The sequence below is a fragment of the Mustelus asterias genome, chromosome 28, assembly GCF_964213995.1.
Source record: "Mustelus asterias chromosome 28, sMusAst1.hap1.1, whole genome shotgun sequence".
In the NCBI taxonomy this organism is placed as follows: Eukaryota; Metazoa; Chordata; class Chondrichthyes; order Carcharhiniformes; family Triakidae; genus Mustelus; species Mustelus asterias.
In genome coordinates this window covers 20,052,772-20,068,545 of record NC_135828.1, presented here as the reverse complement: position 1 = coordinate 20,068,545, position 15,774 = coordinate 20,052,772, and the positions used below count along the sequence as shown (strand labels likewise).

At 50.2% G+C, this 15,774-nt stretch overlaps 1 protein-coding gene across 1 annotated transcript in view; it reads right to left on the bottom strand.

The window, feature by feature from the left end:
* ptpn20 (protein tyrosine phosphatase non-receptor type 20) overlaps positions 1-15,774 on the bottom strand; it is a 322,568-nt gene that overhangs the window by 60,715 nt on the left and 246,079 nt on the right. Inside the window, exons 29-31 of the mRNA XM_078199281.1 lie at positions 12,606-12,936; positions 4,047-4,217; positions 1,392-1,566 (exon numbers count right to left, since the gene is read on the bottom strand). Coding sequence (XP_078055407.1) covers positions 1,392-1,566; positions 4,047-4,217; positions 12,606-12,936 — 677 coding nt within the window. The remainder of the gene's footprint in view (positions 1-1,391; positions 1,567-4,046; positions 4,218-12,605; positions 12,937-15,774) is intronic.

Genomic DNA, 15,774 nt, shown 5'->3' with positions numbered 1-15,774 from the left:
TTCTCCAGTCCCGCTGCTCCGAATGGAGATTTGGCCGAGCGCCAAATTCTCCGTTCTCACTGGTGGCGGTGCGTGCGAGACCGGAGAATTCTGGCCATGCTGTCGAAGCTTTTCAACTTGCACTCAACCGGGCAGATTCGCAAGTATACCAGGTAAAAACTGGGCAGCATGGACAAGTTGGGTCAGAGGGCCTGTTTCCATGCTGTAAACCTCTATGACTCCATACCAAATCTCAAAGCAAATAGCCATTGGTACTGCATGAGAATTTCTACTGCACACAGTATGAATTCTTGTTCCCTTCGAGATCTGGTATTCTTGCTAATCTGTCCTGCTGAGTGCAAGGTGAAAAACTTTGACAGGATGTCTCTTTTTCTGGATAGAAAACTTTGAGCTTTGCCCCCTGGTGGTTGTCTATCCTGACAGACTGACTCCACCTAATGCTGCTGGAAGATAAACCGACGTAATGAAGAAATCGCAAACATCAAATCTAAAACAGAGTCTGGCTCACGTTGCACATTGTCAGGAACATGTTGTGTTAAGTTTGTTAATAACTGTGTTAAGAACTGCACATGTGATTGCAATCCAGTGCACCGACACTCTATTAGAACAGGCTACCAGCACCATTTTCATCCCACTCACGCCCTGTTCACTCAGGTCCAATGTCTGAGTAACCTATTTTCGGTGACAACTGTGGATGATTAGTAATAAATCACAGAGTTCTATCTCCATCAACAGTGGTGAAGGGGAAAGGGTCGAAAGCCTCAAGTTTCCAGGTCTCCAGATCACCAACAACCTGTCCTGGTCCCCCCCCCATGCCGACACTATAGTCAAGAAAGCCCACCAACGCCTCTACTTTCTCAAATGGCTAAGGAAATTTGGCATGTCAGCTACGACTCTCACCAATTTTTACAGATGCACTATGCAGGGGCGGCACGGTGGCACAGTGGTTAGCACTGCTGCCTCACAGTGCCAGGGACCCAGGTTCGATTCCCGGCTTGGGTCACTGTCTGTGTGGGGTCTGCACATTCTCTCCATGTCTGCGTGGGTTTCCTCCGGGTGCTCCGGTTTCCTCCCACAGTCCGAAGGCGTGCTGGTTGGGTGCATTGGCCGTGCTAAATTCTCCCTCAGTGATACCCGAACAGGCGCCGGAGTGTGGCGACTAGGGGATTTTCACAGTAACTTCATTGCAATGTTAATGTAAGCCTACTCATGATGCAAATAAATAAATAATTAAAATGTGTTGTATTTAAGCATAACATCACAGCTCAGAGTTGGTGGGGTGGGGGGTGCAAAGTGAAATTAAGGTGAACCCGAGTCCAAATACACGATAGGCCAACTCCAAACTGAAGCGCCAATCAAAATGTTCTTGACAACTTTTTTCTGGCACGTACCCAGCTGTCCGTTTGGGCCTCTCTGCAGGATGATATCCGGGATCTTTTCCAGAGGGAGTGCTGGAAGCAGGTTCTGGGCAGCTCGTCCGACCATGAGGTTCAGTTTGGCAGGAGCAGACCGTAGCAGGTTAATGGCATTCTCGTGTGAAATGTTTGTGACGTCAAAGTTGTTTACCTGCAGGATGATGGACAAGTTAAGACAAACAAGGCCTCTTGCCGTTCACTCATGTTGTTTATTTGTTTTCCCCGAGGTTTATGCCTCAGAGGCCCATTCTGGGGCTGATCTCGGTTCAATATCTCATCTGAAAAAACAGCACCACTGGCAGTGCCGTGTTCTCTCGGCACTGCACCTAAATGTGCTCAGTGGACCTGGTCACCAACTGGAATAACCACCCTACACACTGCTTTCTGTTCCTCAGCCAATGGGCGGGATATTCCGGCCGCACTCGCTCCAAGACCGGAAAAATCCCGCCGGAGGTCAACGGACCTTTGCATCGTCCGTGTCCCGCCCGCTACAATTCCCGAAAATTCCACCCAATTTGTTCAACAGTTTGTCAGTTGTTATTGATCCGGAAGGAACTCTTCCGGTTGTAGGCCCAATCCTCTTCCTTTCTTGGAATGGAACTACAGGATAGGTGAGCGGCTTTGGGGATGACAGAGGAAAGTGGGGGAGCAGCTGGGCAGTGCGGGGGGAGGGTGGAATTGGGATGAGAGGGAGGGAGGGAGATTGGCAATGCCAATTCGAAAAACCAATGCTCAAGCTTCAAGAGCAAATGGATTCCATCGTAAATAAACACTTTGTTCACGCCCTGCCGCTGCTGCCAGAGAGGGTGGAGAATTTGGCGCTCAGCTGAATCTTCATTCACTGCAGCGGGACTGGAGAATCCCACTGGCGTGAACGGCCAGAAAATGCCAGCCTATATTAATGTCCCTGAATAGAACAACCCCTGGAAAGCTGACCACTTTCCACGCCTTATAGATTTATTTCCAATATAATGCAGAGGAAGAGTGGGGAGTGGTGGACTGTTTAAACAAGTTTGACTTTCGGGTGTAAGAACTCCAAAAGGAATTTTCAGTACTTGGCCGGACTCTCCACTAGGTAAACAAATCAAATTCCAAAGGATCACTGACCCTCTCTTTATTACCTTCAGCTCCGCAATGTAAAGCACAAATGAGTCAGACTACAGAGTAATGAAGAGAAGGGATCTTTTTCATAATGCTTTCTTACACAATGACAGACACAGAAGATCCCGCTAATGACTATTATATTTCTAAAATCATCAACGGGATTTGGAAGATAACGGAGGAATTTATAGATTCTGTATAACGCTGCCCCGAATAGTTTACAGAGAACCTACAAGTGAGCAAAGGTGGATCTCATAAATCAGCCCGGAAGTGAATCAGTTTGATTGTACTCCGATTCTCGGTTCATTGCCGTCATTCTGTCCACATCCGCACACTCCCCAAATCCTGATCCTTTTCACAAAAACTTTCATCTAATTTCAGACCCAAGCATCAGAAATGCTGCACCCTACCCAACTACAACGCCCCCCCCCACCACCCCCCCCACACACACACACATAGACACACACATAGACACACAAACACACACAGACACACAAAAACGCACAGACACACACATAGACACACACACACATAGACACACAAACACACACATAGACACACACACACACACATAGACACACACACATAGACACACACACAGACACACACACAGACACACACAGTACCCCATCCAACTCCCCACCCTCACACACACACTATACCCCATCTAAGTCCCCAACCTCACACACACTGTACCCCATCCATCTCCCCACCCTCACACACACACTGTACCCCATCCAACTCCCCGCCCTCACACATACTGTATCCCATCCAACTCCCCATCCTCATACACACGCACACACACATTGTACCCCATCCATCTCCCCACCCTCACACACACACTATACCCCATCCAATGTCCCACCCTCACACACACTGTACCCCATCCAATGTCCCACCCTCACACACACTGTACCCCATCCAATGTCCCACCCTCACACACACACTGTACCCCATCCAATGTCCCACCCTCACACACACACTCTACTCCATCCAACTCCCCACCCTCACACACACACTGTACCCCATCTAAGTCCCCAACCTCACACACACTGTACCCCATCCATCTCCCCACCCTCACACACACACACTGTACCCCATCCATCTCCCCACCCTCACACACACACTGTACCCCATCCAATGTCCCACCCTCACACACACACTCTACTCCATCCAACTCCCCACCCTCACACACACACTGTACCCCATCTAAGTCCCCAACCTCACACACATTGTACCCCATCCATCTCCCCACCCTCACACACACACTGTACCCCATCCAATGTCCCACCCTTAAATGTCTGCAGCACACATTGAGAGCAGCGAACTGAGGGATTTGCTGTGGAACATTAATCAGTAAGAGAGGTGGAACTGGAGGAGAGTGTGTCCAAACCCAGGTTGATTGTTGAAGGCCGAATCCTGATTTAACAACAGGGCATCCAAAACACTACCATCAATGTGAAATGCCGCTTGCTGGCACATTGGATAACCAGATACATAGGCCAATTTTTCTAATGCTAATTTCTTTACCGTTATGAGCCTGTCTCCTGCTCTTAGTCGTCCATCAGACTTGGCAGGGTTATCCAGCACGTCACGGATGTAATAGCAGTTGTCCAGCTTACTGCGCACTATCGTGAAACCCAGGCTTCCCTTCTTATTTTTCTTCAAGGTTACATACATCTCATATTCCCGTATTATAGGCTGAAGGAAAAAGATTGGAGGCCTTAACAAGAGTGAATGCAACATATATTTCCTCTCTCTCTCTCACTCTCAATCACACGGCAAAGTTACGGTACAGCACATCGGAATGTTTAGATTCTCATCAACTTACCTGTCTTTGAAAGCAACCTGGTAGGGAGTTATAGAGCAACACAGCTCGGAAACAGGCCCTTCAGCCCAACCGATCCATGATGCCTTCCCAGCTAATCCCAATTCATAAAACCATTGAATCCATCAATGCAGAAGGAGGCCATTCGGCCCATTGGGTTTGCACCAACCACAATCCCCATGACCCCATGCATTTACCCTAGCTATTCCTCCTGACACTAAGGGGGCAATTTAGCATGGCCAACCCTCCTAACCCGCACATCTTTGGAAGGAAACCTGAGCACCCGGAAGAAACTCACGCAGACACCAGGAGAAAACGTGCAGATTCCACACAAACAGTCACCCAAGCTGGGAATCGAACCCGGATCCCCGGCGCTGTGAGGCAGCAGTGCTAACCACTGTGCCACCGTGCTGCTGTGTTTGACCCTTTCCCATCCATGTACTTATACAAATGCTTTATAAACGTTGCTATTGTACCCGCCTCAACCACTTTCTCTGGCAGCTCTTCCATATACGCACCACCCTCTGTGTGAAGAAGTTACCCCTCAGGACCCTTTTAAATCTTTCTCCTTTCACCTTAAACCTCTGCCCTCTAGTTTTCAATTCCCCTTCCCCGGGAAAAAGACTACGTGCGTTCATCCTATCTGTGCCCCTCATGATTTTATACACCTCAGTAAGGTCACCCCTCATTCTCCGACATTCCAAGGCCAACCTCTCCCTGTAACTCAGGCCCATTAGTCTCGGCAACATCCTTGTAAATCTTCCCTGCAATCTTTCCAGTTTATCGACGTCTTTCTGAGATGGTGGAACATTTCTGATACCCACTTTGCTTGAATCTTGGATGGGATATGAAGGCATGAGAGAGGGTGCGGCAAAGATTCACGGGAATGGTTCCAGGAATGAGGAACGTCAATAACATGGATAGATTAGTGAATCTGGGGCTGTTCTCCTTGGGGAAGAGGACATGCAGCAGAGATTAATAAGAGGTTTTTAAAATCATGGGGGGGGTGGGAGGGGGGTGAGGGGGGGCGGGTTTGGACAGGATTGGAAAGGGAAAAGAACTGATCCTGTTGGCATAGAGTCATAGAGATTTACAGCATGGAAACAGGCCCTTCGGCCCAACTTGTCCATGCCGCCCCTTTTTTTAAATTGAGAACCAGCACATCGATTTCAGATAATTGGCAAATAAAGTGATGACAATATGAGGGAAAAAAGCTTTTGGCCGGAATTCTCCAGTCTCCCCCACCCCGCTACTGCTTCCGGCGGGAACGGAGAATTTGGCGCTCAGCCACATCTCCATTCACTGCAGCGGGACTGGAGAATCCCGGCCTTTGTTTTTAGTGCAGCAGGGGGATTATAATCAGGAATGCACTGCCTGAGAGTGTGGTGGAGGCGGGATGAATCTCGGCACTCGGAAGAGAATTGGGTCATTTTCTGAAGAGAGAGGTTCTGCAGAGCTGTGGGTAAAAGACCGGGGAGCGGGACTGGGTGAGTTGCTCTTGCAGAGAGCTAGCACAAACACGACGGGCCGAATAGGCTTCTTCCGCGCTGTAACCACGCTCTGATTCCATTCTATAACTTGAGTAAAGCTCATCCCTCCCTAACGGCATTGTGGGTCAACCCACAGCACGTGGACTGCAGCGATTCAAGATGGCGGCCCACCACTACCTTCTCAGGGGCAACTAGGGATGCACAATAAATGCTCCCACAGTCAGACCACTACTGTGCAAGGTTTCTTACTCATCCCCAATCTTCATTGCTCCATCATTGATGGCTGTGCTTTCAATTGCTTGGGCTCTAAGCTAGGGCGGCACGGTGGCACAGTGGTTAGCACTGCTGCCTCACAGCGCCAGGGACCCGGGTTCGATTCCCAGCTCGGGTCACTGTATGTGTGGAGTCTGCACGTTCTCCCCGTGTCTGTGTGGGTTTCCTCCGGGTGCTCCGGTTTCCTCCCACAGTCCAAAGATGTGCAGGTTAGGTGGATTGGCCATGCTAAATTGCCCCTTAGTATCAGGGGGACTAGCTAGGGTAAACGCATGGGGTCATGGGGATAGGGTCTGGGTGGGATTATGGTCGGTGCAGACTCGATGGGCTGAATGGCCTCCTTCTGCACTGCAGGATTCTATGATTCTATAAGTCCTGGAAGCCCCCTCTCTGATCCACTGTTTTCCTTTAAGAAACTCCTTCAAACCAGCCTCTTTTACTCCTGTCTTCACGGATAGGATTTTCCGGCTCACCCAAGACCAGAAAATTCCGCCCCAGGTCAACGGACATTTGCATGATCAGCAACCCCCCTCTTGCCCGCTACGATTCCCATGGTGGGCAGGATGGGAAAATTCCCTCCAATATCTCCTTACATGTCTGGGTATGAAATTTTCTTCAATTATGTTTTGCGAAATACTTTTGGGGGGGAGGGTTGGGTTTGAGGGTGCGACCTAAATGCCAGCTCTTGCGGTTAATGTTGAGCAAATACAACTCATGGAAAGTCAAAGCCTAAGCCCCTTCAATGTCAACTTGACTTCATGGAGAATGATGCCAGAACGCATCCAGATGTCCTTGAAGGAAGTGCTGAATGTTATAATTACTGCGATGGTAGAGCTCGGTGAGTGAGGAATATGTACACGAGAAAATAAAGCACAGACAGCTGCAAATGCACATGTTAACATGTGGAAAGAGACAGGGCAAATCAGTGTTATTCTCATTGGCATTGAGACCAGCCTGGCCCCTACGCTCAATGTAGAAACCACCTCTTAATCATCTCCACTGATTTTACCAACCTGCTGTGTCTTCACTTTAGACTTCCAACATCTTCAGCTGTCTTCTCCTCTCTTTCGATTAGCACCTGCTGATGTGCCACGCTGGGAGAGGTTGCGACAGGAGAAGGGGGCTCCTTTAATTAAAGGAGTCTCGCACCAAAAAGCGCTGAAGTCCTCCAGCCTTTTGACCCATAATGCCATGGAACGCAAGATGCTAAACGCCCCTAGCCCATCACCGTCAGCAAGTTGCGAGTCTCAGTTTAGGCTGTCAGGCAGTGGGGCCTCAAGGGGAGGCCCAGGCCCAGGCAGAGAGGATGTGAGCAAAAACAAAACACCTCAAGTTGTTATCGTCTAACTCCTGTTTACAGCGCGCTGAGCAGTGTTGGTGGAGCAGGAACACCCCCCCCCCCCCCCCCCCCCCACCCCCGAACCAGAGATTCAGCGCAAGCTTCAGAGAAAAGGTGAGAGGTTAAACAAACTAAATGTTGCTCCAAGGGTCCAATGTGTAGTGGGGATTGCCTGTGATGCTGCAGAGTCAGACACACCAAGCAGCATTGATGTGTCTGGCCGAGTGTCCTCGTGTCTGGCCGCGTATCCTTGTGGAAAGACTATAATTTCGGTTCAGTGACGCTGCAGCTTGGAAGGCGAATGATCCACCGGTGTTTCTCCTTCTGATCACTGTCTCCTGCAGTGTCCGGGCTCAGTTTTAACCCATTCAAAACCCACCCACATACACGAGAGTTTAAATTCAGCTGTGTGTGTGCGTGTGTGTGTGTGCATGCATGTGTGTGTATGTATGTGCGTGTGTGTGTGTGTGGAGTGTGCGCGTTTGTGAGCACGTGTGTGAGAGAGCGCATGTGTATGAGTGCACGTGTGTGTGAGCACACGTGTGTGCTTGTGTGTGTATCTGCATGTGTGTGCATGCTCATGTGTGCATGCATTTGTGCATGTTTCTGCATGTGTTTGTGCATGTGTTTGTGTGCGTGTGCATGCGTGCGCATGCATGGGTGTGTCTGTGTGCGTGTTTCTGTATGTGCATGTGTTTTTGTGTGCATGTATGCATGTGTGTGTGCATGTGTGTCTGTTGGGTGTGTGCATTTTTGTGTGTGCAAGTATGCATGTATGTGTGTGCATGTGCGTCTATTATGTGTGCATGTGCATCCGTTGGGTGTATGCGTGCATTTTTGTGTGTGTTCATGTGTGTGTACGTGTAAGAGTGTGTGTATGTCTGTGTGTATGTGCGTGTGTACGGGTGTGTACGTGTATGCATGTGTGCTTGCATGGTTGTGTGTGCTCCACATGGGATTAGCACACAATTATACACCCCTAATTGGATGAGATATCCAAGGCGACCCGTAGCCGTGACAGCCAGCACCACCAGGTAAGATCAGTTAAAGAAAGCACAAGGCAAATGAATCTAAATCTAGGCGCCTCATTGTGAGTCTGGAACAGAAGCTGGAGCCTTTCCCTGCTCCATAATGAACCAGTCAGGATTCATTTGAAGAATATCGGGTGAAAAGTCAATACGGAATCATCATTCTAAAGCTATTCATAACGCCATGGGGAAACATGGGTGTTACTGAAATGTAAAATCATATCAGTCACTATCAAATCCAGTCACAATGCAAAACAGATCAATCAAATACTCTATTTAATATAAATTTAATTCCGTTTCAATCACAACAAAATAAATTATGAATGAGACAACCTTATTTTCACAGATAATGATGAATGGCTCCTCCTTGCTCGCGCGTATTCCGTGGGGCCGAACTTCACAGAGTCCATTACTATTCAGCGTGAACAGTTACCCACTTTATCACCATATTATTTTCAATTGTCTTAGGGCGGCACGGTAGCACAGTGGTTAGCACTGCTGCTTCACAGCTCCAGGAACCTGGGTTCGATTCCCGGCTTGGGTCACTGTCTGTGTGGAGTTTGCACATTCTCCTCGTGTCTGCGTGGGTTTCCTCCGGGTGCTCCGGTTTCCTCCCACAGTCCAAAGATGTGCGGGTTAGGTTGATTGGCCGTGCTAAATTGTCCCTTAGTGTCCTGGGATGTGTAGGTTAAAGGGATTAGTGGGTAAAATATATGGGGGTAGGGCCTGGGTGGGATTGTGGTCGGTGCAGACTCGATGGGCCGAATGGCCTCTTTCTGTGCTGTAGGGTTTCTATGATTCTAATGCTTCTAGGCATGGGAATGGAGGAAGCTCCGAGATACACACTGCATAAGTGTGGAGTGACAGCAACCTTGGCCCCACCCGGGAGAAGCAGTTTGAAAGTTTATTTATTCGCATCACAAGTAGGCTTACATTAACACTGCAATGAAGTTACTGTGAAAATCCCCTAGTCACCCACACTCCTGTTCGGGTAACACTGAGGGAGAATTTAGCACGGCCAAGGCACCTAACCAGCACGTCTTTCGGACTGTGGGAGGGAACCGGAGCACCCGGAGGAAACCCACGCAGACAGGGGGAGAATGTGCAAACTCCGCACAGACGGTGACCCAAGCCGGGAATCGAACCCGGGTCCCTGGCGCTGTGAGGCAGCAGTGCTAACCACTGTGCCAAAAGTAACCCGCGACTGATTATTCAATCCCATCTGCAGAGCGGGCAGGTGTTGGGGGATGGAAAATTGGAGAGGTGGGGAGGATATATTAGAGGGGTAACTCTTCACTGGTTGGCTTGGGGGAGCTGGGTGAATGCCAAGACATCCATTCAGCAGCTAATTGCAAGCTATCAAATACTACAGAGATTCCCAATTCTGTCGGTCTCCACAGTGCACTTGTGCATATCTTCAGTTGCTTAAGTGGATCAGTCTGAAGACTTAAATTAACATTACCAGGGAAAAGGACATGCAGCCAATCTTTGATGAAATGTTACGAGTATCCTCCAGACATGTCGGTTAATTTGGGTTGGCAGGCGTCACTTTCCACTTTGATGTTGGAAAGCCTGACTGTTCCGCACAGAATACTGAGCTTGGCAGTGTAGAAAGGCAGCCGAAGATCTCTCAATCCGGCTCAAAACCGTGGAGATTCACATCACTCGGTGTTTACCTTTTGGTGACCAGAGCAGGTTTTACAGAGCATTTTAAAAGGTCACCAACCTGAAACATTAACCACGTGTTACAGCGTGTGTGATAACTCCAGGACTTGCATGGGGAATCTCTGATTTACCTCCCCGTAAGACTCGTAGAATACGAGCTCCCCCGTGATTGGTAATTACCTGGCCAAGGTGGAGCTCGTATACCGAGCCCAAGGTGGCACGGTGGCACAGTGGTTAGCACTGCTGCCTCACAGCGCCAGGGACCCGGGTTCGATTCCCGGCTTGGGTGATTGTCTGTGTTGGGTCTGCATGTTCTCCCTGTGTCTGCGTGGGTTTCCTCCGGGTGCTCCGGTTTCCTCCCACAGTCTGAAAGACGTGCTGGTTAGATGGATTGGCCGTGCTAAATTCTCCCTCAGCGTACCCGAACAGGTGCCGGAGTGTGGCGACTGGGAGATTTTCACAGTAACTTCATTACAGTGTTAATATAAGCTGACTTGTGACACTAATAAATAATTTTTTTTTAAAACTTAAACTTATAAAGCAGGCCCCTGAGCGGGTCCAATGTTGTATTGCCCTGGTTGGGGCCTGTTTGTAGTTAACCACAGGCTTATGATTTTGCTTTCTTTTGTGCACTGTTCCTTTCCAGCTGACTCCTGGAGCTATTATAGTGTGCAGAGACTTGCTCACTGTTGGTGACACACTTTATAATGTGAAGACCTTTGCCGGAATCTTCCCACCGGCGACACGTGGAAAAGCCAATGACACCGGCGGGACTGGGACATGCTGCCAGCGGACAATGACGGGCCACCTCTGCCACCGCAAAACACACCGTGGGGGGGGCGGGGGGAGGGGTTAGAAAATAAAGTAATTTATTAGTCACAAGTAGGGCTTACATTAACACAGCAATGAAGTTATTGTGAAAATCCCCTAGTCGCCACACTCCGGCACCTGTTCGGGTACACTGAGGGAGAATTTAGCATGGCCAATGCATCTAACCAGCACGTCTTTGGACTGTGGGAGGAAACCAGAGCTCCCGGAGGAAACCCACGCAGACACGGGGAGAACGTGCAGACTCTGCACAGACAGTGACCCGAAGCCTGGAATCGAACCCGAGTCCCTGGCGCTGTGAGGCAGCAGTGCTAACCCGCTGTGCCACCCGTGCTGCCCCGGGTCCCTGGCGCTGTGAGGCAGCAGTGCTAACCCGCTGTGCCACCCGTGCCGCCCCGGGTCCCTGGCGCTGTGAGGCAGCAGTGCTAACCCGCTGTGCCACCCGTGCTGCCCCGAGTCCCCGGCGCTGTGAGGCAGCAGTGCTAACCGCTGTGCCACCCGTGCTGCCCCGAGTCCCTGGCGCTGTGAGGCAGCAGTGCTGACCCGCTGTGCCACCCGTGCTGCCCCGGGTCCCCGGCGCTGTGAGGCAGCAGTGCTGACCCGCTGTGCCACCCGTGCCGCCCCGGGTCCCTGGCACTGTGAGGCAGCAGTGCTGACCCGCTGTGCCACCCGTGCCGCCCCGGGTCCCTGGCACTGTGAGGCAGCAGTGCTGACCCGCTGTGCCACCCGTGCCGCCCCGGGTCCCCGGCGCTGTGAGGCAGCAGTGCTGACCCGCTGTGCCACCCGTGCTGCCCCGAGTCCCTGGCACTGTGAGGCAGCAGTGCTGACCCGCTGTGCCACCCGTGCTGCCCCGAGTCCCCGGCACTGTGAGGCAGCAGTGCTAACCCGCTGTGCCACCCGTGCTGCCCCGAGTCCCCGGCACTGTGAGGCAGCAGTGCTGACCCGCTGTGCCACCCGTGCCGCCCCGGGTCCCTGGCGCTGTGAGGCAGCAGTGCTAACCCGCTGTGCCACCCGTGCCGCCCACCCTTTTGTCTTTTTCCCCTATTATTGGTGGCACAGGATTCCTTTCATCGAACACCGTCGAGGGATCGGCAATGTCACTCTTCAAGAGCTACACACAGACTGTCCATAAGGTTCGTGCCTCAGTGGCAGTGACATTCCATGAATGTTTACTAAAAGAAAATTAATAGAATTTAAGAAATAATTTGTTCCTTAATCCAACGAGGTTAAGGTTATTTTTTAATTGCCTTTAGTGCTCTCTTTCTGAGTTAAATTTATTTACAAACTGTGATCTCTCTGCAATTCTATTGTTGCGTGAAGTTATAATCTACTGAAGGCTCCGGTGTTATTCCAAGTAATACTGGCGTATAAAGCATCCTCAAAAAATATGGTCAACAACTTTGGCAGCGTATAGATCGGCAATGTGGAGGGGAACATCGGTGCCGTGGCTGACAGAAGTGTTCAGTGCATCGGCGATCGAGGTTGCAAATGCAAACGCACAAGCAAAGCTCTAGTTCATTCACTCCCGACGCACAGCCATTCACATCAGCACTAGTGCGCGGGCAGCAAGTGAGTGGTTGCGCGGCGAGCCGTGTAAAACCTCTACCGTTTTACCGAATCACCACGTGCCACACTTACTAAGTTTGGAGCGTCTTCCTCGTCTTCTTCGTTCCTCGGTCCCACTTGTGCTCCCACGTCGTGATCGATCTCCTCCAGGTCCTCCCAGTCCGTTCTGTCGCTCGTGTCCTTCTCTGCCGGGGCCGAGGGTTGGAGGGGAGGCACCAGGAAGTGAGGCGGCGGGATAACGACGTGCGGCGATTGAGAGTCCGGGCTGTCGCACCGCGAAGAGGCTGACGTGGAACTAATGGTCAAATACTCTTCGTCCAGTGGCGTCGGGGAAGAGACTTCAGGCTTGCAGAAGTAGACGGATGACTGAGATTCACTTTCTTCGGCCACACTGCTCAGAAGGCTAAGAATGAGAATAATACGTTATTCAGGTAATAATACAATGAAGGCCCAATACAACTGAGTACATCTAGAAAGAACAGCTCTTCATTGGGATCGGATGTCACCAAGTGTGAGACCGCATTTAAAATAATGACCTGATGTAAGTGCAAGTCCAGTCAATGATTTGCAACTGAACTCATTTTGTAAATTAGATTTAATTATGCATTTTTGTTCTGTGAAGTGAATCGTAAAGAACCATAGAATCCCTACAGTGCAGAAGGAGGCCATTCGGCCCATTGAGTCTGCGCCGACCACAATCCCACCCATGCCTTAGCCCCTATATTTACCCTGCTAATCCACTGACACTAAGGGGCAATTTAGCATGGCCAATCAGCCTAACCCGCACATCTTTGGAGCGTGGGAGGAAACTGGAGCACCCGGAGGAAACCCACACAGACACGGGGAGAATGTGCAAACTCCACACAGACTTACTGACTTACTTATTTTCTCTCTTTTTTTCGTTCTCTTTTTCCTTCGTTCTCTCTTTCTGTCCTTCTATCAGTCTCTTTCTTTCATTCTCTCTTTTGTTCGTTCTCTTTTCATTTGTTCTCTCTTTCTTACCTGTCTTTTCTCTCTCTCTCTCGTTCTTTCTTTATTAGTGTCACAAGTAGGCTTATATCAGCAATGAAGTTACTGTGAAAATCCCCTAGTTGCCACACTCCGGCGCCTGTTCGGGTACACTGAGGGAGAATTCAGCACGGCCAATGCACCTAACCAGCACGTCTTTCGGACTGTGGGAGGAAACCGGAGCACCCAGAGGAAACCCACGCAGACACGGGGAGAACATGCAGACCTCACACAGACATCGACCCGAGCCGGGAATCGAACCCGGGTCCCTGGCGCTGTGAGGCAGCAGTGCTAACCCACTGTGCCACCGTGCCACTTGTATATTATACAGTTGCAATGTATCATTTAGATATAAACCTTAAAGGTTATCTGTTATCTGAAGATGGTCAGACTGAGCAAATTGAGGTCACACTCCTGAGTGATTGCGGAGCAGTGCGATTTCTCAAGCAGAGAATTGTGAGACATGACTCACCATGTTGCATCTATGAGTGGACGTGAGACAAAGAGAGAGGCAGGACTGGCTTGATTTTTTTAATTCATCTGTTTGGGCGGCACGGTGGCACAGTGGTTAGCACTGCTGCCTCACAGCGCCAGGGACCTGGGTTCAATCCCAGCCTCGAGTTACTGTCTGTGCGGAGTCTGCGCATTCTCCCTGTGTCTTCATGGGTTTCCTCCGGTTTCCTCCCACAGTGCTGGTTAGGGCGCATTGGCCGTGCTAAATTCTCCCTCAGTGTACCCGAACAGGCGCCGGGGTGTGGCGACTAGGGGATTTTCACAGTAACTTCATTGCAGTGTTAATGTAAGCCTACTTGTGACTAATAAATCAATAAATTCAGTCCCGGGTTTTGGGACCATCATCTCATTCAGAACTATGATCAGAGGTGACCTTCCTGCTGTGTATACGAAGGCACTAACACAACGACCAACGGAAACGTCCTCTCCAGAAAGAGGGTGTCACGGTGGCACAGTGGTTAGCGCTGCTGCCTCACAGCGCCAGGGACCCGGGTTTGACTCCGCCCTCGGGTCACTGTCTGTGTGGAAGTTGCATGTTCTCCCCGTGTCTGCGTGGGTTTCCTCCGGGTGCTCCGGTTTCCTCCCACTGTCCAAAGATGTGCGAGTTAGGTGGATTGGCCCAGGGAAATGTGTGGGGTTATGGGCAAAGGGCGGAGGGGAGTGCCTGGGCGGGATGCTCTTTCGGGGAGTCAGTGCAGACTGGATGGACCGAATGGCCCCTTTCTGCATTGTCAGGATTCTATGGTTCTAAATAAAGAAACCACACATTTAATTATTCACGATGAGCCTGTACTTCTTTTCCTCAGACAGAATGAGGATGCAACATCTTTCTGACTGATTATTAGGGCAATGCATTTGCTAAAGCCGGAACCGCAATAGGGATATGTAAAGCTGCTTCAATCGACTCAGAAGTCCCCCAGCACAGCTGACAGACTGGTATGAGATACCTATGTGAACCCTAATTGATTGGGAGTGGTTTGCAGCAGTCTCTCCATCCTGTGACAGTTGCCAGGTCTGACAACATACCTAATGGGAGAGCTAAATCTAATCGACATGGTTCAGTTGAAGCACAAGATAACAGGATATTCCCTCAGGCTGATCCGTCTTCCTGTACAGTCGGGCTAATAAATTGCTGGGGTAGCGGATAAAGAGGCTTCTGGAAAAGTTCTGATTGGAAAAAGGAAAAATAGGAAGCTGCTTTGATCAGGAAAGGCCAAAGTCAACCGGGATTTCAAGAAAATGGGTCCACCAGGGGACAGTCGTTGTCAACACCTTCCGTGTTCAATGTCCCTCGAAAGTGCAGAGAAAATGGATGCAATTTTGGCAGATCTTCAAAATGCATGCGAAAAGGTATCTGTTGTTCTGGCCTAATTGCCCTTGAGAAGGTGATGGTGAGCCACTTCCTTGAACCTCGACAGTCCATATGGTGTAGATGTGCCTGTCAGGGAGAATGTCCCTTAATTTTGACCCAGCGATGTTTGGACAACTCTGTGCAGGTCGATTAAAGTGAGAGGAAAGCACATATTGACACTCTGGCGCCTGTTTGGGTACACTGAGGGAGAATTTAGCACGGCCAATGCACCTAACCAGCACGTCTTCCAGACTGTGGGAGGAAACCGGAGCACCCGGAGGAAACTCACACACTCACGGGGAGAATCATAGAATCCCTACAGTGCAGAAGGAGGCCATTCGGCCCATCAAGTCTGCACCAACCACAATC